This window comes from Syngnathus floridae, unplaced genomic scaffold, assembly GCF_059516105.1.
Source record: "Syngnathus floridae isolate MCC-2025c unplaced genomic scaffold, RoL_Sflo_1.0 HiC_scaffold_74, whole genome shotgun sequence".
In the NCBI taxonomy this organism is placed as follows: Eukaryota; Metazoa; Chordata; class Actinopteri; order Syngnathiformes; family Syngnathidae; genus Syngnathus; species Syngnathus floridae.
The window spans coordinates 63876-85593 of record NW_028284103.1 but is presented as its reverse complement, the minus strand read 5'-3'; the positions used below and the strand labels follow the sequence as shown (position 1 = coordinate 85593).

The 21718-nt window shown below is 46.5% G+C and overlaps 1 protein-coding gene and 1 long non-coding RNA gene across 2 annotated transcripts; both read left to right on the top strand.

Moving 5' to 3' along the window:
• The first annotated feature begins 5534 nt into the window (after nucleotides 1-5534).
• LOC148377937 (uncharacterized) lies at nucleotides 5535-6763 on the top strand. The gene is made up of 3 exons (XR_015856305.1): nucleotides 5535-6069; nucleotides 6328-6521; nucleotides 6646-6763. It is a non-coding gene; the product is annotated as an uncharacterized LOC148377937 (long non-coding RNA).
• A 2349-nt stretch (nucleotides 6764-9112) lies between these two features.
• Nucleotides 9113-11233, top strand: LOC148377936 (janus kinase and microtubule-interacting protein 3-like). Its single transcript, XM_088368092.1, has 9 exons — nucleotides 9113-9246; nucleotides 9333-9431; nucleotides 9517-9750; nucleotides 9871-9936; nucleotides 9998-10066; nucleotides 10143-10220; nucleotides 10277-10510; nucleotides 10590-10715; nucleotides 11085-11233. Exons 2-8 carry the CDS (start codon nucleotides 9342-9344, stop codon nucleotides 10704-10706), a joined length of 888 nt encoding a protein of 295 aa, XP_088224218.1. The 5' UTR covers nucleotides 9113-9246; nucleotides 9333-9341; the 3' UTR covers nucleotides 10707-10715; nucleotides 11085-11233.
• Nucleotides 11234-21718: the final 10485 nt, after the last annotated feature.

The window sequence follows — 21718 nt, the reverse complement described above, 5'->3', positions numbered from 1 at the left end:
CCATGCCGCATTGAACAACACCATGCCGCACTGAACACCACCATCCTGCACTGAACAACACCATCCCGCACTAAACAACACCATGCCGCACTGAACAACATTATGGCGCACTGGACAACATTATGCCGCACTGAACAACACCATGCCGCACTGAACAACACCATGCCGCACTGAACAACACCATGCCGCACTGAACAACACCATGCCGCACTGAACAACATTATGCCGCACTGAACAACACCATGCCGCACTGAACAACACCATGCCGCACTGAACAACACGATCCCGCATTGAACAACACCATCCTGCACTGAACAACACCATGCCGCACTGAACAACACCATGCCGCACTGAACAACACCATTCCGCACTGAACAACACCATGCCGCACTGAACAACACCATCCTGCACTGATCAACACCATCCCGCACTGAACAACACCATGCCGCATTGAACAACACCATGCCGCACTGAACAACACCATCCCGCACTGAACAACACCATGCCGCACTGAACAACACCATGCCGCACTGAACAACACCATGCCGCACTGAACAACATTATGCCGCACTGAACAACATTATGCCGCACTAAACAACATTATGTCGCACTGAACAACACCATGCCGCACTGAACAACACCATGCTGCACTGAACAACATTATGCCGCACTGAACAACACGATCCCGCATTGAACAACACCATCCCGCAGTGAACAACACCATGCCGCATTGAACAACACCATGCCGCACTGAACAACACCATGCTGCACTGAACAACATTATGCTGCACTGAACAACACGATCCTGCATTGAACAACACCATGCCGCACTGAACAACACCATCCTGCACTGAACAACACCTTTCCACACTGAACAACACCATGCCGCACTGAACAACATTATGCCGCACTGAACAACACCATGCCGCACTGAACAACACCATGCCGCACTGAACAACACCATGCCGCACTGAACAACACCATGCCGCAATGAACAACACCATCCCGCACTGAAATACACCATGCCGCATTGAACAACACCATGCCGCACTGAACAACACCATCCCGCACTGAACAACACCACCCCGCACTGAACAACACGATCCCGCATTGAACAACACCATCCCGGACTGAACAACACCATGCCGCACTGAACAACACCATTCCGCACTGAACAACACCATGCCGCACTGAACAACACCATGCCGCACTGAACAACACCATGCCGCACTGAACAACACCATGCCGCACTGAACAACATTATGCCGCACTGAACAACACCATGCCGCACTGAACAACACCATCCCGCACTGAACAACACCATGCCGCATTGAACAACACCGTGCCGCACTGAACAACACCATCCTGCACTGAACAACACCATCCCGCACTGAACAACACCATGCCGCACTGAACAACATTATGGCGCACTGAACAACATTATGCCGCACTGAACAACACCATGCCGCACTGAACAACACCATGCCGCACTGAACAACACCATGCCGCACTGAACAACATTATGCCGCACTGAACAACATTATGCCGCACTGAACAACACCATGCCGCACTGAACAACACCATGCCGCACTGAACAACACCATGCCGCACTGAACAACACGACGTCGCACTGAACAACACGACGCCGCACAGAACAACACGACGCCGCACAGAATAACACAATACCGCACAGAACAACACAATACCGCACAAACAGTTTTAGATAATATTACGTCGCAGTCATGTGACGCGGACATGACGTCAATAGGCGGAACTCACGGCAAAATTATAATCCGTGGGCGTGGCTTGCAACAGGAAGTAGGAAAGCGGCAGTTCTGGCAAACAAGACACAGCTGTTAGTAACACGATGACTAACAAGGCAAATATTTTTGTTTTCAGCTTGCAACTTGACCGTCTAGAGCGTACAAGGTAATTACAACTGTTTTTTTTTAGCCCTGAAAAGCGAGGGAGTGTGGCGTTTGGGAGGAATGTCGAACTCGGCGTCTGCTTCCAGCCACAGACGCCAAATTTCGACGATTATTTCGACTGGTCAACGGTTGTAAATTATTGCGTTGACTAAAAACTTTATTTAACTCTACTCTTAACTTTGCCGTTTCAGATATGCGGGTATTACACCGCGGAAATGACGTCAATAGGCTGAACTCTCGCCAAAATTCAAATCTGTGGGCGCAATGGCCTTGAGCGAGACACCGGATACAAACACGACGATTATCAACAGAAATATCTTTATTTTCCGCTTGCAAGTGGACCGTCTAGAGCGTACACGGTAAGTACAACTCATTGTGTTTAAAAAGATTTACGTTTGTGTAGTTTGCGTTGCGTTGTATCTGTGAATGTTGGTTGAGGCTAAATGTTAATGTTTAATTTCATTCCTTTAGGTTCCACGGTGTTTGTTGGCTGTATGTTTTCCACTGCAAGAAGAGGCTCGTATCATTGACCAGCAGGAGCTACAATGGTGAGTACCCCTTTCGTCTTCCATTTATGTTAAACACTTCCTATTTCATGTCTAACAGTACTCGATTTAACAAATAACCATAAATAAATACAGTGTGGGCAGTCACGTTAACATATGTGATTATCCTGCCTAATATGTTTATCACAAATATGTCACTAATCACTAATATGTTTATTTGTTTATCACAACACCTTTGGACCTTCAGCAATCGATTATTTACCTTCATCTACATAGAGACAGAACGATGGTGTCTTAAACATCTCATTCATTTCACCAAATAACTTCACGCAGGTGGATAACGGCCGTCTCGGTCACGCTATGTTGCGTGATGCAGTTTTGAAGAACCAAATGCATTTATTCAATGAATAAGTCAAGCTAGTTCTATGTTTATGATGTTGTAAGTTACGGTACCGATTGAAGTTGAGTTCGAAGCCAGTGGAAAACAGCGCTGCGTTTGTGCTCTCCAGGTACAAATGTTGTGATCTCTGACTGACGACCGGGCGAGACTCGAGTAAGAGATGTCCAAACGAGCTCCGGCAGGGCGGGCCAAGGCGGAGCGAACGGACGCCCTTCAGGCCGCCAATGACGAGCTGAGAACCAAACTGATGGACGTCCAGTTAGAACTTCAGCAGGAGAAGAACAAGGTGAAAACCTCAACAGACAGACACTGCCTGCCTCCCTGCCTGCCTCCCTGCCTGCCTCCCTGCCTGCCTCCCTCCCTCCCAGTTTTCCCGATGTAGATTAGACATGCGTGTGCCATGACTGTGTCAGCCTACATCAACAAATGCACCGAGGACGTCAGCACCACTAAGAATATCATCACCCGGGGCAACCAACGACCCTGGATGACTGAGGAGGTACGTCAAACGCTACGAGCGCGGAACTCTGCCTTCAAGTCTGGCGACAAGGAGACACTGAGGACAGCGAGAGCCAACTTGAACCGTGCCATCAGGATAGCGAAGCGAGACCGCAGTCGAAAATTTCAGGATCGTTTCCACGACGTCAAAAACATCAGGAGTATGTGGCAAGGCATACGGGCGATTACAGACTACAACTCACCCTCCCCCCCCCCGGTGGGTGTAGTTGATGCTGACTTTCTAAATGGTCTAAATAACTTCTTTGGGAGGTTCGAGGCACTAAACGGCACTCCAGCAGTTAAAACTGTCCCCCATCAGGAAGAGGAGGTACTCTGCCTTGACTCCGCCGATGTGTTGAAGACCCTGAGGAGAGTCAACCCCTGTAAGGCCCCTGGCCCCGACAACATTCCTGGGCGTGTGTTCAGGGAATGTGCAAGTCATCTGGCTGGGGTCATCACAGACATTTTTAACACCTCGCTGGGCCAAGCCACAGTGCCGGCGTGCTTTAAGACTGCCTCCATCATTCCGGTGCCGAAGAAACCTCAAATCACCTCATTTAATGATTACCGGCCTGTTGCACTGACTCCGGTTATGATGAAGTGCTTCGAAAGGCTGCTTAAAGGTCACATCGTTTCCAGACTCCCCCTATTATTTGACCCGTTCCAGTTTGCCGACCGGCAAAACCGCTCCACTCAGGACGCCATCTCCTCCGTTCTTCACCTGAGCCTGGCTCACCTGGAGGAGAAGAACACCCATGTGCGGAGGCTGTTCCTGGACTTCAGCTCAGCGTTTAACACCATCATCCCACAGCATCTGGTAGGAAAATTGGAACACCTGGGCTTCAACACCCCCCTTCGCAACTGGCTGCTAGACTTCCTCACCAACAGACCTCAGTCAGTCCGGGTCGGACAGAACACCTCTGATGTCATCACCCTCAGCACAGGCTCCCTTCAGGGCTGCGTCCTGAGCCCCCTGCTGTGCACCCTGATGACACACGACTGCGTCCTCAGGTTCACCACCAATCACATCGTGAAGTCAGCAGACGACACAACGGTGGTGGGGCTCATCAGAGACAACAACGACCTGGACTACAGAGAGGAGGTGGAGCAGCTGGTGGGCTGGTGCAGAGAAAACAGCCTGATCCTGAATGAGGAGAAGATGAAGGAGATCATCGTCGACTTCAGGAAAAAACAGCCTCACCACGCTCCACTGATCATCAACAGCTCAGCTGTGGAGGTGGTCAGCACCACCAAATTCCTGGGGGTCCACATCACAGAAGACCTCACCTGGACTATGAACACTACGGCACTGGTCAAGAGGGCACAGAAGCGCTTGTACTTCCTGCGGAGGATGAGGAGAGCCCACCTGCCCCCACCCATCATGAGGACGTTCTACAGGAGCACCATAGAGAGCATTCTGACAAGCTGTCTCTCTGTGTGGTGTGGAGGCTGCACCGCCTCCGATTGGAAGAACGTGAGGAGAGTGGTGAGGACAGCAGAGAGGATCATAGGGGCTCCTCTTCCCTCCATTCAGGACATTTCATCTCAGCGCTGCATGTCCCGTGCCCGTAACATCATCAATGACCCATCACACCCCCACCATGGACTGTTCTCCCTGCTGCCCTCTGGGAAGAGGTTTGCAGCATCCGCTGCAGGTCCACCAGGTTCTGCAACAGCTTTTTCCCTGCTGTCATCAGACTGTTGAACACTAGAACTGTTGAGCTCTAAACTGAACTCTGCATCACACATTCACAGAACTGTACTTTATGACACTACGGACCTCTATCTTGCACTATCTCGCACTACCAACTTTACTGAACTTGTATAAACCCTTTAAATAGAAGTTTAATACATGGTTTAGCATTCCTCTGCACACTCTTGAATACTGTTTTGCCTACTTGCACTATTGCATAATTATCACTGCTGCACTTTATACTTATTTTTAATATATATATATATATATATATATATAGTATATATGTATATATATATATTTTCATAGGATATGTTACTTCTATTCAACTGCAATATCACTACTTTGTTGTAAGACGTATGCAACGGAATTTCGTTTTGTATGCACCATGTGCAGACAAGATGACAATAAAGTTTGTCTAAGTCTAAGTCATGTCAGGTCAGCTGTCTGGAGAGAGAGAGAAGTCAGGACCTGCGGGCGGAGCACCACCGTGCCACCGCCGCCATGACGGAACTCAAAAGCAAACTCCATGAGGAGAAGCAGAAAGAGTTAGCCATTACCAGGGAGACATTACTGCGGCAGCATGAAATGGAGCTGATGAGAGTGATCAAAATCAAAGATGGAGAGATCCAGCGACTGAATGCCTTGGTCCTCAGCCTGAGGGACGGCTCCATGGACAAGGTGATCCGCTCTATCCGTGTCTGACTATCCGCACGCCACGTCGGGCTTCGATGCGGCCGCTACCGTATTGTGTAGCTTGTCCCCAGTAAGCGTCGCGGCGCTCCGTTGCGGTCTCAACGGCACGGTGTGGCGCAATGTCTGCTCAGGTGAGGAGGGGGGGCGCTTTGCTGGCGGAGGTGGAGGAGACGCGGCGGTGTCGGGAGACCGAGCGGTGTCGCCTCCACCAGGAGCGCGGAAGAAGCCCTGGCAGCGGCCCAGCAGGCCTGGCAGTCCCGAGCGGCCGAGCTCCGATCGGCTCATCACCAGCATCGGGAGGAGCTGAGCCGAACCAAGAGAGACTGCGAGAGGGAGATCCGCCGACTGGTAGGACTGATCAGATGCGCGGTGCGTGGCTATGTTCCCAATTTCGTTGTATACCTGCAGTGCAATGACACCTAAGGCATTCTATTCTATTCTATTTCACAAGAAGAAAATGTCCGGTTGCTCGCTTCGCTTTTGTCACAGCAAAGGTGTTCTAGTCGATTCAAGAAAAAAATTGGCCGGTTGCTCTCTTTGTTTTTGTCACAATTCTGGCAAATGAGTTTGCCCGCCTGCCTGAGCGCTCCCCGTTTGTACATCCAGACGGATGAGATCAAGCTGAAAGACAGAGCGGTTAGTGTTTTGGATGAAGCCCTGGGGCCGGCCACGTCCACCGCCTTCAGCTGCAGACTCAGGCTGCCGAGCAGCAGATCGCTGCCCTGAGGGATTCCCAAAGGGCGGGCCTAAACTACCCTGGAAGTGGGGTCAACGCCGCTACTAGCAATCCTCTTCATTGCGTAAGCCACCTCATCACACACTTGCAGTACGCATGACTTAGTTCGTTGCTGGAGGAAGGTAGCACAAAAACAGTTTTGAACTTTGAACGAGTGCTTGTGTGTGTGTGTTGCGGGGCGTTTTCAGTCTCAGGAGGATCGGGACACGCGACGGTTTCATCTGAAAATCGCTGAGCTCAGCGCAGTCATCAGGAAACTGGAGGATCGAAACGCCCTGCTTTCTGAAGAGCGCAATGAACTGGTAATTTATTGACGGCACGCTTGAAGGTTTGCGCTACGTTTGATGCGCGCCATCCAGCGAGGCACCCATTGCGCTTGCTTATTAGTTGAGCGGCGCGGCGAGTCGGTTGCCTGGTAGATGTCTTTTATTGGGAGCCAAAGCCACGATTCCGTTCAAACCGATGCAAAAGGAATGGATACGTTCTGGCCCGCGTGTTGTGCGTCTTTCACATCCCGCACTTCATGCTTGCAGCTAAAGCGACTGAGAGAAACAGAAAGCCAGTTTCTGCCACTCCTGTACAAAAACAAACGCCTGAGCAGGAAGAATGAAGAACTCTCGCTGGTGCTGTGTCGCCTTGAAAACAAAGTGCGCTTTGTCACCCAGGAGAACGAGGAGATGGCAAGCTTGGTAAGTCGACGCGGACAACGGCGGCGTGCCAACAGAGTCCACTGCATTTGTGTTCCACAGAGAAGGCCTAGTTCGCTCAATGACCTGGACCGCGGTTGCGGCCAGCAGGACGGTGAAATGGAGTTCCTTCAAGTTGTGGAGCAGCGGCACATCATCGACGACTTGTCCAAGGTCTTCAGGCAGGCGACTCGGTGCACGTACGGCAGCGCCGCGCTCGCTCGCTGTCGCCAGGAAACCTTTTCCGTCCAAAGCTTGGCCGGCGGCCGCCATCCAAAAAATTGGCCCCTTAAATTCCGACCTTTCAAGCAGGAGCATTGTGCGCACGCGTTTGAACACGCTTTAGACTTGTTTTGCCGTTTTCAGCAGCTCAAAGCTCCCGTTTTGTCAGCGCCTTTGCCACTCGCTGTGCGCTGAAAACGACGGACTTGCCCGGCTGCTCAGCCCGTCAACCATGAGCCGCGAGCGCGACGTCATTGTCCGTAGGCAGCTAGTGGCAAAATGCACCCTGTTAGAGTTGCGCTCGCTCCAACTTATTTTGCAAGAACCACACGGGAGACAAGTAAGTTCTTTTGGACACCTGCAGGTGGAGAGTCCATCCGTTGTACGAATGAAGTCTGACTCTCGGCTCCTGCACGAGCATTTTAATTAAGAGAAACAGGGTGGGTGTGAGAGTGGATTGAATAGAGGAAGCCCTTGACCTCTAGTCAAAACATAGCAAGGGGTGTTTTACGACTTTGTGTAGGAAGGGATAAGCGATAGGGATAAATAAGGGATAAATAATATTATTTATTACAGGTCGCAGTCAAAGTCAAAGCAACACAATGATACGATAAAGATAATCTGGAAAACCCTGACACACCCTGTAGTTGTCACTTTTGGAAAAGACGAGCGTCCCTCCAATCATCGCCGGTGACGTGTTTTTCAGGCTCTGGAGACAGGAGCTCATGTCAGAAATGTCATTGTGAGTCGCGTTTGTTTCTGCGCCGGAGCCGTTCGTTCCCTTTGCATCCAAAGAATCTCAAAGGCGGATTATTTGTGTCGACAGGAGAGAGATTTGCTGCTACGATACCGACGTCGAGAATCTCTGAGGAGGAACAAAGCGTGAGGTCCTGCAAGGTGAGTCTGTTTGTTTGCGGCTGCTTGGTGTTGCGCAAGATGAAATGGCCTTTTTCTCGCTATCGTTCCTCTCGTCGATTCATCGTGAGGTGTCGCTTCAGTTTGTTCAGAGAGATGTTTGCTTCCGCGCCCGCAGGTCATCGAAACATTTTACGGCTACGACGAAGACGTGTTGGTGGACTCGGACGGATCGTCCTTGTCTTTTCACACCGACAGAACCCCCGACACGGAACCCGAAGAGGTAGCCCGCCATTTCTGCCAGCGTATTGACACCAAACATTCCTCTTCAGCCTGGAATCGGACTCGTCTTTGCGTCGCGGGTGCTTTGTCGCCGGTCTGACTGATTCTGGTACTAGTGCTGTGTTGCATTGGTGTGTGCATGAAGAGGCGGAGCTTCGCTACCGCCAGCTGACGCAAGAATATCAAGCGCTGCAACGAGCCTACGCTCTGCTAGCCCAGACCAGCGAAAGGGGACTACGACGCCGAGAAGGAGATCAAGGTGGCGCCCCTTCCCGCAACCCCCGGCCGGGTCGCAGCCTCCCCGTTCTCACCCAGCCTCGGGTGTTCTCTGGTCTGAAAGGAGGAGGAGGAGCCTCCCTCCTCCTCCTTTCAGACCAGAGAAAAGCTGATGGTAGAAATGGGTCACTATCAAAGCAGAGTAGCAGATCTGGAGTCAGCGCTGAAGCAACAAGGACAGGTAAGCTCATCAATGAGCACACCTTTTTCTCAGACAAAATAGCTACATTCTTCAGTCACTCATCCGTCTGGCATTACTGGACCAACCCCCCCCCCCCCCCCCCCCCCCCGAACGTGGCTGGGAAAATGCGGAGAAAAGCAAATGTCATTTTCCAGTCAACCAAAGAATTTGTGGAGGAAAATGACACAACATTCCAAAGCTGTCCACGCGTTTGTCTCTTCTAGAATGTCAAGTGGGTGGAGGAGAAGCAGCTGCTGCGTCAGAGCAATCAGCAGTTGGCCGAAAAGGTGACGGAAAGAAAGGCGCTGGGCGGAGTCGCTTGGCGTCACACCTGTCGGGAAGCCCCGCAGATGAGGTCTGACTGTCTTTTCAGGTCAGGCGGATGGAGGCGGAAGAAGCGCGTCTGAAAGAGCACATCCAGGATATCCGAGACCAAAACGAACTGCTTGAGTTCCGCATCCTGGAGCTGGAGGTGGGAAGACTCGCACAAGCGTGTTGAGGCCAGAGATGTGACGGACGGACGGACGGACGGACGGATGCATGCCTCTGCCTTTCAGGAGAGGGAGTGGCGCTCCCCCGTCTTGAAGTTTCTGCAAGTCCGTTTCCCAGACGGCCTCAGCCCTTTGCAGATCTACTGCGAGGCCGAGGGCGTGAGCGTACGTAAGGCGTCCCTCGCAACCCTAACCTTAACCCGAGGTCCCAGAACACCTTACATTGCTCCTTGCGCCTTTCCCCCGGACATCGTCATCAGTGATCTGATGAAGAAGCTGGACATCCTGGGCTATAACGCCGTAAGTGTATGTCGAACTCCTTATGTTCGCACTCCACGAGACTCGGCGGCTCAAATGTGACTTTTGGAAGGCTTTGCGCTGAAAGAAGCTTGTTGACGCTGTGCCTTTGGGCTCTTGCAGAATCTCACCAACGAGGAGCAGGTGGTCGTGATTCACGCCAGGACCCTTCTCACCCTAGCCGAGAAGGTAACGCGCACGTCCACGCACGCTCTCGCATTCTGCTTATGTGACAGCAGCCTTTCCTCAGTGGTTAGAATACATCAAAGTGACCAAGTCAGCACTTCAACAGAAGATGTTGGACATTGAAAGTGAGAAGGTAGACAGACACGCGACATCAGCCAAGGGGAACTCCGGCAATGTGCCCCAACAATTCTGACCTTGAGCTGTGCTAGGATATGTTCTGCAAGCAGAAGGGCTACCTGGATGAAGAGTTGGACTTCAGGAAGTGTTCCATGGACCAGGCTCATAAGGTAAGCCGCCCTCAAATCTCCCGCCGGACCACTGATGGACGAGGATTGCGGCCCAGAGGATCCTGGAGCTGGAGGCCATGTTGTACGAGGCGCTACCGCAGCGGGACTGCCCCGCCACGGACGGCGAAGAAGCCAGCCACGCTGGCGTGAATGACGTGCTGACGGCGGATCAGAGAGAAGAGCTTAGGAGCGCCGTGGACCAATGGAAGCGAGCCCTGATGTGCGAGTTGAGGGAGCGCGACGCTTGCATCCTCCAAGAGAGAATGGATCTGCTGCACAGCGCGCAACAGGTAAGGGCCCAAAGCCAGCCCGGCACTTACTTGCACGCTTACTGGCTTTTGAATGCCACTTTCCATTTGTCCGTCCTAGAGGAACAAAGAGCTGAAAGAATTCATCGAAGCTCAGAAGAGACAAATCAAACAATTGGAGGAGAAGTTTCTGTTTCTCTTTCTATTCTTCTCCTTGGCCTTCATTCTGTGGCCCTAACACCAGCTGGTGAGTGAGCTCCAGCGGCACCGCACTCGACACCTCCGATACACTGCCAGCCGGTCTCAGACGTTGGCAGACGCTCCGATGCCAACGTATACCCCCCGCCACGGTGACAGAGGCACCGCGTCACACCGGCGCTCATCCAATCAGAAGGCAGGAAAAGCAAATTCACATGCAGGGCACTTTTGAACCAGAAGAGAGCGCCACAAAAAACGGTTGTTGCCCCAAACGCGCACTAAAAAGGGTCAGAATAACAAGAGTCCCACTGGCCAGCCGGGGCCACCCGTCCAGCTGTTTCTTCAGGGGGGAAAAAAATTGGAGTCACCGGTGAGTACATTTTGCATTTAGCTCTGCTTTTCTGCTTCTGTCTTCAAGTGTGTGGCATCCTGCGATCAAAGAGTCAGCCAACCCCAAAGCGGTTGACCTCAACGTCCCACCACCATGCCTACCAGAGCAGGTGACGTGATGCTTTGGACATCCTTCCGTCTCAGATGCCCAAAAGTACTCTTTGCCACATCTGCGGCAATACGGTGTCTTTTCAAAGGTGCAAATAAATCCAGCGTGGGCGGAACACGCACGTCTTCGGTTTTTCCCGCTTTGTTTGTGTGACAGCTGTTGTGAAAATTTTATACAAATAAAGTTGTATAGTACAGGTTTGGCCAAGCCGCAACTCCCGAACCGCATGCGGCTCTTTTATGTTCATATCAACATTTGTGTGTGTGTGTGTGTGTGTGTGTGGGGGGGGGGGGGTTGTGCGTGTTGGCTTCACTTGAGTTCAATTTGGTATTTTGGTCAAAAGCGCATGTGGTGAAATTCCACAAAGTAGGATGGGCAAACACATTTCTTTAAACTATGAGTGTCAATTGGGCTCTCGAAATGGCAGGGAAAAGATGCACAGCAAAACAAAAATACGTAGATGAACACAGGACGTTTTAATCAGAGTGGGAAAGTTTCTATTTTTTGTTGAACGTGATGGCAAACCATTCTGCCTGATATGTCAGACCTCAGCGCATTTCAAAGATTCAAATCTTCAGCGCCATGCACTTCAGCTCACTCCATGCTAACATTGATCAGGCGTCGAACCCGCATCATCATGCTTAAGAGGTGGCCATGCTAACCAGTGCGCCATTATGTCAACGCATAATAACTAAGTCTACTGGTCAAAACAGCGGTTACTATATGACGTCGCTACGTCGTGGTCACGTGACGCAGACAAGACGTCAATGGACGTGGGCAGAGTTAACTTGTTTAAAAGGGAGTAGGCAGAAGAAATATTTAATTTATTTAAATCTATTTTGAGTGCACACCATTATGCCAATGCATAACAACTGTAAATCTACTAAACAAAACAGCGGTTGCTATATGACATCTGCCACGTCGTGGTCACGTGACATACGTGACGTCGATGGGCGTAACTTTCGCCGGAATTCAAATCCGCGGGGAGAGTTAACTTGTTTAAAAGAGAGTGGGCAGAAGAATTATTTAATTTATTTAAATCTATTTGGTGTGTGCGCCATTATGTCAATGCATAACAACTGTAAGTCTACTAAACAAAACAGCGGTTGCTATTTGACGTCTGCCACGTCATGGTCACGTGACGCGGACGTGACGTCGACGCCTACTTTACATCCCACCGATCACAGGACTCCTCGGCTGCATAACCGTGCCCCCTTCCCAACCAATCGGATTTGCTATACGCGAAAACGACGCCAATGGAAAGAGCTTCCGCCCAAATTTAAATCCGTGGGCGTGGCTCGCAGCAGGAAGTAGGAAAATGGCGGCAATGTTGACAAAGACACAGCGGATGGTAACATACGACTAACAAGAGAAATATTTTTATTTTCTGCTTGCAACTGGACCGTCCAGAGCGTACACGGTAAGTACAACTCATCGTTTTTAAAAAGAAGTACTTTTGTTGCCCTGAAAAGCGAGTGAGCGTGGCGTTTGTGGGGGACGTCGAATTTCGACGATTCTTTCTGGTCAACGGTTGTAAATGATTGTGTTGATTAAAAAAGAAAACTAGATGTAACTCTACTTTTAACTGCCGTTTCAGATAGATTTGGAATTGCATCACATCCAATTTTGCCTAGAGCGTACACGGTAAGTAACACTCGTTGTGTTTAAGGAGATTTACGTTTGTAATAGCAGAAGTGTAGCCGCGTTGCGTTGTACGTGTGAATGTTGGTCCGGGCGAAATGTTAATGTTTAATTTCATTCCTTTAGGTTCCACGGTGTTTGTTGGCTGCAAGTTTTCCACTGCAAGAAGAGGCTCATATCATTGACCAGGAGCGAGCTACAATGGTGAGTAGCCATAACATTTATGTTAAACACTTCCTATTTCATGTCTAACAGTACTTGATTTAACAAATAACCATAAATAAATACAGTGTGGGCACTGAAGTTAACATATGTGATTATACTGCCTAATCTGTCACCGAGTAGATTGTTGCAAAGTAATATAAGATCCAAAGTTGTAATTCAGAATAGTTTTCAAAAGAAGGCCATTAGAATTATATACAAGTCTGATTACCCCGAACAAGCTATTAATTAAATCACAAATTCTTCAATTCAAAGATTTGGTAGATTATCAGACAAATAATGTCTAACAGTAATTTATTTAACACATCACGATAAGTAGATTGAGTGTGGGCACTCTCAAGTTAACATATGTGATTATACTGCCTAATCTGTTACAGAGTATGTTGTTGCCAAGTAATGTAGAATAGATCCAAAGTAGTAATCCAGAATAGTTTTGAAGAGGCCATTAGAATGATAAACAAATCTGATTACCTTGAACATAATAACAAGCTAAGTGTTTAATATGTCCTATGAAGTCAAAATTGGGCACCATCATGTGGTGAAATTTGGAATTGCATCACATCCAATTTTGCCTGGGAACAAACAGATTACATAAATCTTAGTTTTGAATAAGCCACTCCTTCTCAAACAAGTAAACTCTGCCCATTTTGCGCAGTAGATGTTCTGTTAATATCTAGTATTTATACAAAGTCATAATTTAAATTGCTTTCAACCTTCATTCATCGGTTCAACCAACATTACTCGCTCTTCTTACCAACTTGTATTGATTTAACTAAGCGTTTAATACTTCCTATCAGGTCTCAAATCGAGATTTGGCAAAATACAATTTCAGCAAATCCAATTTTGCCAGGGAACAAAAATAGATTAAATAAACTAAATAAGTCCTCTTCCCATTAAATAAATCAGAAAAGTCTGTCTTGTAACCAGTCCTCTTCAAACAAGTAAAGTCTGCCCATTTTGTGCCGTAGATTTTGTGTCTATGCCTAGTATTTAAACAAAATCATAATTTAAACGACTTCTTTCCTTCATTCACTTTGGAAATTTGGAATTGCAGCAAATCGAATTTTGGCAGGGAACAAAAATAGATCAATTAAACTAAATAAGTCTTCTTCCCATTAAATAAATTAAAAAAGTCTGTCTTGTAACCAGTCCTTTTCAAACAAGTAAAGTCTGCCCATTTTGTGCCGTCGATTTTGTGTTAATGCCTAGTATTTATACAAAATCATAATTTAAAGGACTTCATTCCTTCATTCACTTTGGAAATTTGGAATTGCAGCACATCAAATTTTGCCTGGGAAGAAAAGTAGATTAAATAAATTTAATAAGTCTTACTACTTCCCATTAAATAAATTAAATACGTCTTACTTGTTCCCACTCCTTTTCAAAACAGTAGTTTAAAACGAGGGCCCTTCACTCAATCTTTAACCTCAACCCCGCACGTTGTGTTGTATCTGTGAATGTTGGTTGTGGCCAAATGATAGTTTTCTTTCATTCGTTTAGGTTCCAAGAAAACTTGATGTAACTCTACTTTTAACTGCCGTTTCAGATAAGCGGGTATTACGTCGCAGTCAAATGCCGCGGATATGACGTAATTGCCCGAACCTCCGCCAAAATTCAAATCTGTTGGCGCGATGGCCGTGAGCCACTGAGCAGCGACGATTATCAACAGAAATATCTTTATTTTCTGCTTGCAACTGGACCGTCTAGAGCGTACACGGTAAGTAACACTCATTGTGTTTAAGGAGATTTACGTTTGTAATAGCAGAAGTGTAGCCGCGTTGCGTTGTACGTGTGAAAATTGGTCGAGGCGAAATGTTAATGTTTAATTTCATTCCTTTAGGTTCCACGGTGTTTGTTGGCTGCAAGTTTTCCACTGCAAGAAGAGGCTCGTATCATTGACCAGGAGCGAGCTACAATGGTGAGTAGCCATAACATTTATGTTAAACACTTCCTATTTCATGTCTAACAGTACTTGATTTAACAAATAACCATAAATAAATACAGTGTGGGCACTGAAGTTAACATATGTGATTATACTGCCTAATCTGTCACGGAGTAGATTGTTGCAAAGTAATATAAGATCCAAAGTTGTAATTCAGAATAGTTTTCAAAAGAAGGCCATTAGAATTATATACAAGTCTGATTACCCTGAACAAGCTATTAATTAAATCACAAATTCTTCAGTTCAAAGATTTGGTAGATTATCAGACGAATAATGTCTAACAGTAATTGATTTAACACATCACGATAAGTAGATTGAGTGTGGGCACTCTCAAGTTAACATATGTGATTATACTGCCTAATCTGTTACAGAGTATGTTGTTGCCAAGTAATGTAGAATAGATCCAAAGTAGTAATCCAGAATAGTTTTGAAGAGGCCATTAGAATGATAAACAAATCTGATTACCTTGAACATAATAACAAGCTAAGTGTTTAATATGTCCTATGAAGTCAAAATTGGGCACCATCATGTGGTGAAATTTGGAATTGCATCACATCCAATTTTGCCTGGGAACAAACAGATTACATAAATCTTAGTTTTGAATAAGCCACTCCTTCTCAAACAAGTAAACTCTGCCCATTTTGCGCAGTAGATGTTCTGTTAATATCTAGTATTTATACAAAGTCATAATTTAAATTGCTTTCAACCTTCATTCATCGGTTCAACCAACATTACTCGCTCTTATTACCAACTTGTATTGATTTAACTAAGCGTTTAATACTTCCTATCAGGTCTCAAATCGAGATTTGGCAAAATACAATTTCAGCAAATCCAATTTTGCCAGGGAACAAAAATAGATTAAATAAACTAAATAAGTCCTCTTCCCATTAAATAAATCAGAAAAGTCTGTCTTGTAACCAGTCCTCTTCAAACAAGTAAAGTCTGCCCATTTTGTGCCGTAGATTTTGTGTCTATGCCTAGTATTTAAACAAAATCATAATTTAAACGACTTCTTTCCTTCATTCACTTTGGAAATTTGGAATTGCAGCAAATCGAATTTTGGCAGGGAACAAAAATAGATCAATTAAACTAAATAAGTCTTCTTCCCATTAAATAAATTAAAAAAGTCTGTCTTGTAACCAGTCCTTTTCAAACAAGTAAAGTCTGCCCATTTTGTGCCGTCGATTTTGTGTTAATGCCTAGTATTTATACAAAATCATAATTTAAAGGACTTCATTCCTTCATTCACTTTGGAAATTTGGAATTGCAGCACATCAAATTTTGCCTGGGAAGAAAAGTAGATTAAATAAATTTAATAAGTCTTACTACTTCCCATTAAATAAATTAAATACGTCTTACTTGTTCCCACTCCTTTTCAAAACAGTAGTTTAAAACGAGGGCCCTTCACTCAATCTTTAACCCCAACCCCGCACGTTGTGTTGTATCTGTGAATGTTGGTTGTGGCCAAATGATAGTTTTCTTTCATTCGTTTAGGTTCCAAGAAAACTTGATGTAACTCTACTTTTAACTGCCGTTTCAGATAAGCGGGTATTACGTCGCAGTCATGTGCCGTGGATATGACGTAATTGCCCGAACCTCCGCCAAAATTCAAATATGTTGGCGCGATGGCCGTGAGCCACTGAGCAGCGACGATTATCAACAGAAATATCTTTATTTTCTGCTTGCAACTGGACCGTCTAGAGCGTACACGGTAAGTAACACTCATTGTGTTTAAGGAGATTTACGTTTGTAATAGCAGAAGTGTAGCCGCGTTGCGTTGTACGTGTGAAAATTGGTCGAGGCGAAATGTTAATGTTTAATTTCATTCCTTTAGGTTCCACGGTGTTTGTTGGCTGCAAGTTTTCCACTGCAAGAAGAGGCTCGTATCATTGACCAGGAGCGAGCTACAATGGTGAGTAGCCATAACATTTATGTTAAACACTTCCTATTTCATGTCTAACAGTACTTGATTTAACAAATAACCATAAATAAATACAGTGTGGGCACTGAAGTTAACATATGTGATTATACTGCCTAATCTGTCACGGAGTAGATTGTTGCAAAGTAATATAAGATCCAAAGTTGTAATTCAGAATAGTTTTCAAAAGAAGGCCATTAGAATTATATACAAGTCTGATTACCCTTAACATAACAACAAGCTATTAATTAAATCACAAATTCTTCAATTCAAAGATTTGGTAGATTATCAGACAAATAATGTCTAACAGTAATTGATTTAACACATCACGATAAGTAGATTGAGTGTGGGCACTCTCAAGTTAACAGATATGATTATACTGCCTAATCTGTTACAGAGTATGTTGTTGCCAAGTAATGTAGAATAGATCCAAAGTAGTAATCCAGAATAGTTTTGAAGAGGCCATTAGAATAATAAACAAATCTGATTACCTTGAACATAATAACAAGCTAAGTGTTTAATATGTCCTATGAAGTCAAAATTGGGCACCATCATGTGGTGAAATTTGGAATTGCATCACATCCAATTTTGCCTGGGAACAAACAGATTAAATAAATCTTAGTTTTGAATAAGCCACTCCTTCTCAAACAAGTAAACTCTGCCCATTTTGCGCAGTAGATGTTCTGTTAATATCTAGTATTTATACAAAGTCATAATTTAAATTGCTTTCAACCTTCATTCATCGGTTCAACCAACATTACTCGCTCTTATTACCAACTTGTATTGATTTAACTAAGCGTTTAATACTTCCTATCAGGTCTCAAGGCAAGATTTGGCAAAATACAATTTCAGCAAATCCAATTTTGCCAGGGAACAAAAATAGATTAAATAAACTAAATAAGTCTTCTTCCCATTAAATAAATCAGAAAAGTCTGTCTTGTAACCAGTCCTCTTCAAACAAGTAAAGTCTGCCCATTTTGTGCCGTAGATTTTGTGTCTATGCCTAGTATTTAAACAAAATCATAATTTAAACGACTTCTTTCCTTCATTCACTTTGGAAATTTGGAATTGCAGCAAATCGAATTTTGCCAGGGAACAAAAATAGATCAATTAAACTAAATAAGTCTTCTTCCCATTAAATAAATTAAAAAAGTCTGTCTTGTAACCAGTCCTTTTCAAACAAGTAAAGTCTGCCCATTTTGTGCCGTCGATTTTATGTTAATGCCTAGTATTTATACAAAATCATAATTTAAAGGACTTCATTCCTTCATTCACTTTGGAAATTTGGAATTGCAGCACATCAAATTTTGCCTGGGAAGAAAAGTAGATTAAATAAATTTAATAAGTCTTACTACTTCCCATTAAATAAATTAAATACGTCTTACTTGTTCCCACTCCTTTACAAAAAAGTAGTTTAAAACGAGGTCCCTTCACTCAACCTTTAACCCTATTTATTCACCTTCTAGGCTAAGTGTTAAAGGCTAAGTGTTAAAGGCTAAGTGTTAAAGGCTAAGTGTTAGAGGCTAAGTGCCAGAGGCTAGGCGCCAGAGGCGAGTTTTTGTGGGCTGAAGTTTTAGTGGGGTTAGTGTGAATACAATCCAAAAGAATACAACAGAATACAATACAATAGAATATAATACATAGATTAAATTCAATAGCTCTTACTACTTCCCATTAAATAAATTAAATACGTCTTACTTGTTCCCAATCCTTTTCAAAAAAGTAGTTTAAAACGAGGGCCCTTCACTCAACCTTTAACCTCAACCCCGCACGTCACATTGTGTTGTATCTGTGAATGTTGGTTGTGGCCAAATGATAGTTTTCTTTCATTCGTTTAGGTTCCACGGTGTTTGTTGGCTATGTTTTCCACTGTCAGAAGGATGAAAATACAAAGTACAACGCTTGGACGTGGGCGAAGACGTCACCGGTGAGTCCTTCCTTCCTATTTATTTACCTTCTAGATGCTAGAGGCTAAGTGTTAGAGGCTAAGTGTTAGAGGCTAAGTGTTAAACACAATACGAACAACACAACGATACTGCACTGAACAACACGATACCGCACTGAGAAACACGATACCGCACTGAACAACACGATACCGCACTGAACAACACCATGCCGCACTGAACACCATGCCACACTGAACAACACCATCCCGCACTGAACAACACCATGCCGCACTAAACAACACCATGCCGCACTGAACAACACCATGCCTCACTGAACGACACCATGCCGCACTGAAAGACACCATGCCGCACTGAACGACACCATGCCGCACTGAAAGACACCATCCCGCACTGAACACCATGCCGCACTGAACAACACCATCCTGCACTGAACAACACCATCCCGCACTGAACAACACCATGCCGCACTGAACAACATTATGCCGCACTGAACATTATGCCGCACTGAACAACACCATGCCGCACTGAACAACACCATGCCGCACTGAACAACATTATGCCGCACTGAACAACACCATGCCGCACTGAACAACACCATGCCGCACTGAACAACACCATGCCGCACTGAACAACATTATGCCGCACTGAACAACACCATGCCGCACTGAACAACACCATCCTGCACTGAACAACACCATTCCGCATTGAACACCATGCCGCACTGAACAACACCATCCCGCACTGAACAACACCATCCCGCACTGAACAACACCATGCCGCACTGAACAACATTATGCCGCACTGAACAACATTATGCCGCACTGAACAACACCATGCCGCACTGAACAACACCATGCCGCACTGAACAACACCATGCCGCACTGAACAACATTATAACGCACTGAACAACACCATCCCGCACTGAACAACACCATGCCGCACTAAACAACATTATGCCGCACTGAACAACATTATGCCGAAATGAACAACACCATGCTGCACTGAACAACACCATGCCGCACTGAACAACACCATCCTGCACTGAACAACACCATCCCGCACTGAACAACACCATGCCGCACTGAACAACACCATGCCGCACTGAACAACACCATGCCGCAATGAACAACACCATCCCGCACTGAACAACATTATGCCGCACTGAACAACATTATGCCGCACTGAACAACACCATGCCGCACTGAACAACACCATGCCGCACTGAACAACACCATCCTGCACTGAACAACACCATCCCGCACTGAACAACACCATGCCGCACTGAACAACATTATGGCGCACTGAACAACATTATGCCGCACTGAACAACACCATGCCGCACTGAACAACACCATGCCGCACTGAACAACACCATGCCGCAATGAACAACACCATCCCGCACTGAACAACACCATGCCGCACTGAGCAACACCATGCCGCACTGAACAACACCATCCTGCACTGAACAACACCATGCCGCACTGAACAACACCATTCCGCACTGAACAACACCATGCCGCACTGAACAACATTACGCTGCACTGAACAACACCATGCCGCACTGAACAACACCATGCCGCACTGAACAACACCATGCCGCATTGAACAACACCATGCCGCATTGAACAACACCATGCCGCACTGAACAACACCATCCTGCACTGAACAACACCATGCCGCATTGAACAACACCATGCCGCACTGAACAACACCATCCTGCACTGAACAACACCATCCCGCACTGAACAACACCATCCCGCATTGAACAACACCATCCTGCACTGAACAACACCATGCCGCACTGAACAACACCATGCCGCACTGAACAACACCATTCCGCACTGAACAACACCATGCCGCACTGAACAACACCATCCCGCACTGAACAACACCATCCCGCACTGAACAACACCATGCCGCATTGAACAACACCATCCTGCACTGAACAACACCATCCTGCACTGAACAACACCATGCCGCACTGAACAACACCATGCCGCACTGAACAACACCATGCCGCACTGAACAACACCATGCCGCACTGAACAACATTATGCCGCACTGAACAACATTATGTCGCACTGAACAACACCATGCCGCACTGAACAACACCATGCCGCACTGAACAACATTATGCCGCACTGAAAAACACCATGCCGCACTGAACAACACCATCCCGCCCTGAACAACACCATGCCGCATTGAACAACACCATGCCGCACTGAACAACACCATGCTGCACTGAACAACATTATGCTGCACTGAACAACACGATCCTGCATTGAACAACACCATGCCGCACTGAACAACACCATCCTGCACTGAACAACACCATCCTGCACTGAACAACACCACCCCGCACTGAACAACACGATCCCGCATTGAACACCATCCCGCACTGAACAACACCATGCCGCACTGAACAACACCATTCCGCACTGAACAACACCATGCCGCACTGAACAACACCATGCCGCACTGAACAACACCATGCCGCACTGAACAACATTATGCCGCACTGAACAACACCATGCCGCACTGAACAACACCATCCCGCACTGAACAACACCATGCCGCATTGAACAACACCATGCCGCACTGAACAACACCATCCTGCACTGAACAACACCATCCCGCACTAAACAACACCATGCCGCACTGAACAACATTATGGCGCACTGGACAACATTATGCCGCACTGAACAACACCATGCCGCACTGAACAACACCATGCCGCACTGAACAACACCATGCCGCACTGAACAACACCATGCCGCACTGAACAACATTATGCCGCACTGAACAACACCATGCCGCACTGAACAACACCATGCCGCACTGAACAACACGATCCCGCATTGAACAACACCATCCTGCACTGAACAACACCATGCCGCACTGAACAACACCATGCCGCACTGAA

Coding starts and splice junctions, on each gene's coding strand:
- LOC148377936 (XM_088368092.1), top strand. CDS start 9,342: ATGGAGGCGGAAGAAGCGCGTCTGAAAGAGCACATCCAGGATATCCGA. Junction 9,751..9,870: donor ACATCCTGGGCTATAACGCC/GTAAGTGTATGT, acceptor GGGCTCTTGCAG/AATCTCACCAACGAGGAGCA. Junction 9,937..9,997: donor TTCTCACCCTAGCCGAGAAG/GTAACGCGCACG, acceptor GCCTTTCCTCAG/TGGTTAGAATACATCAAAGT.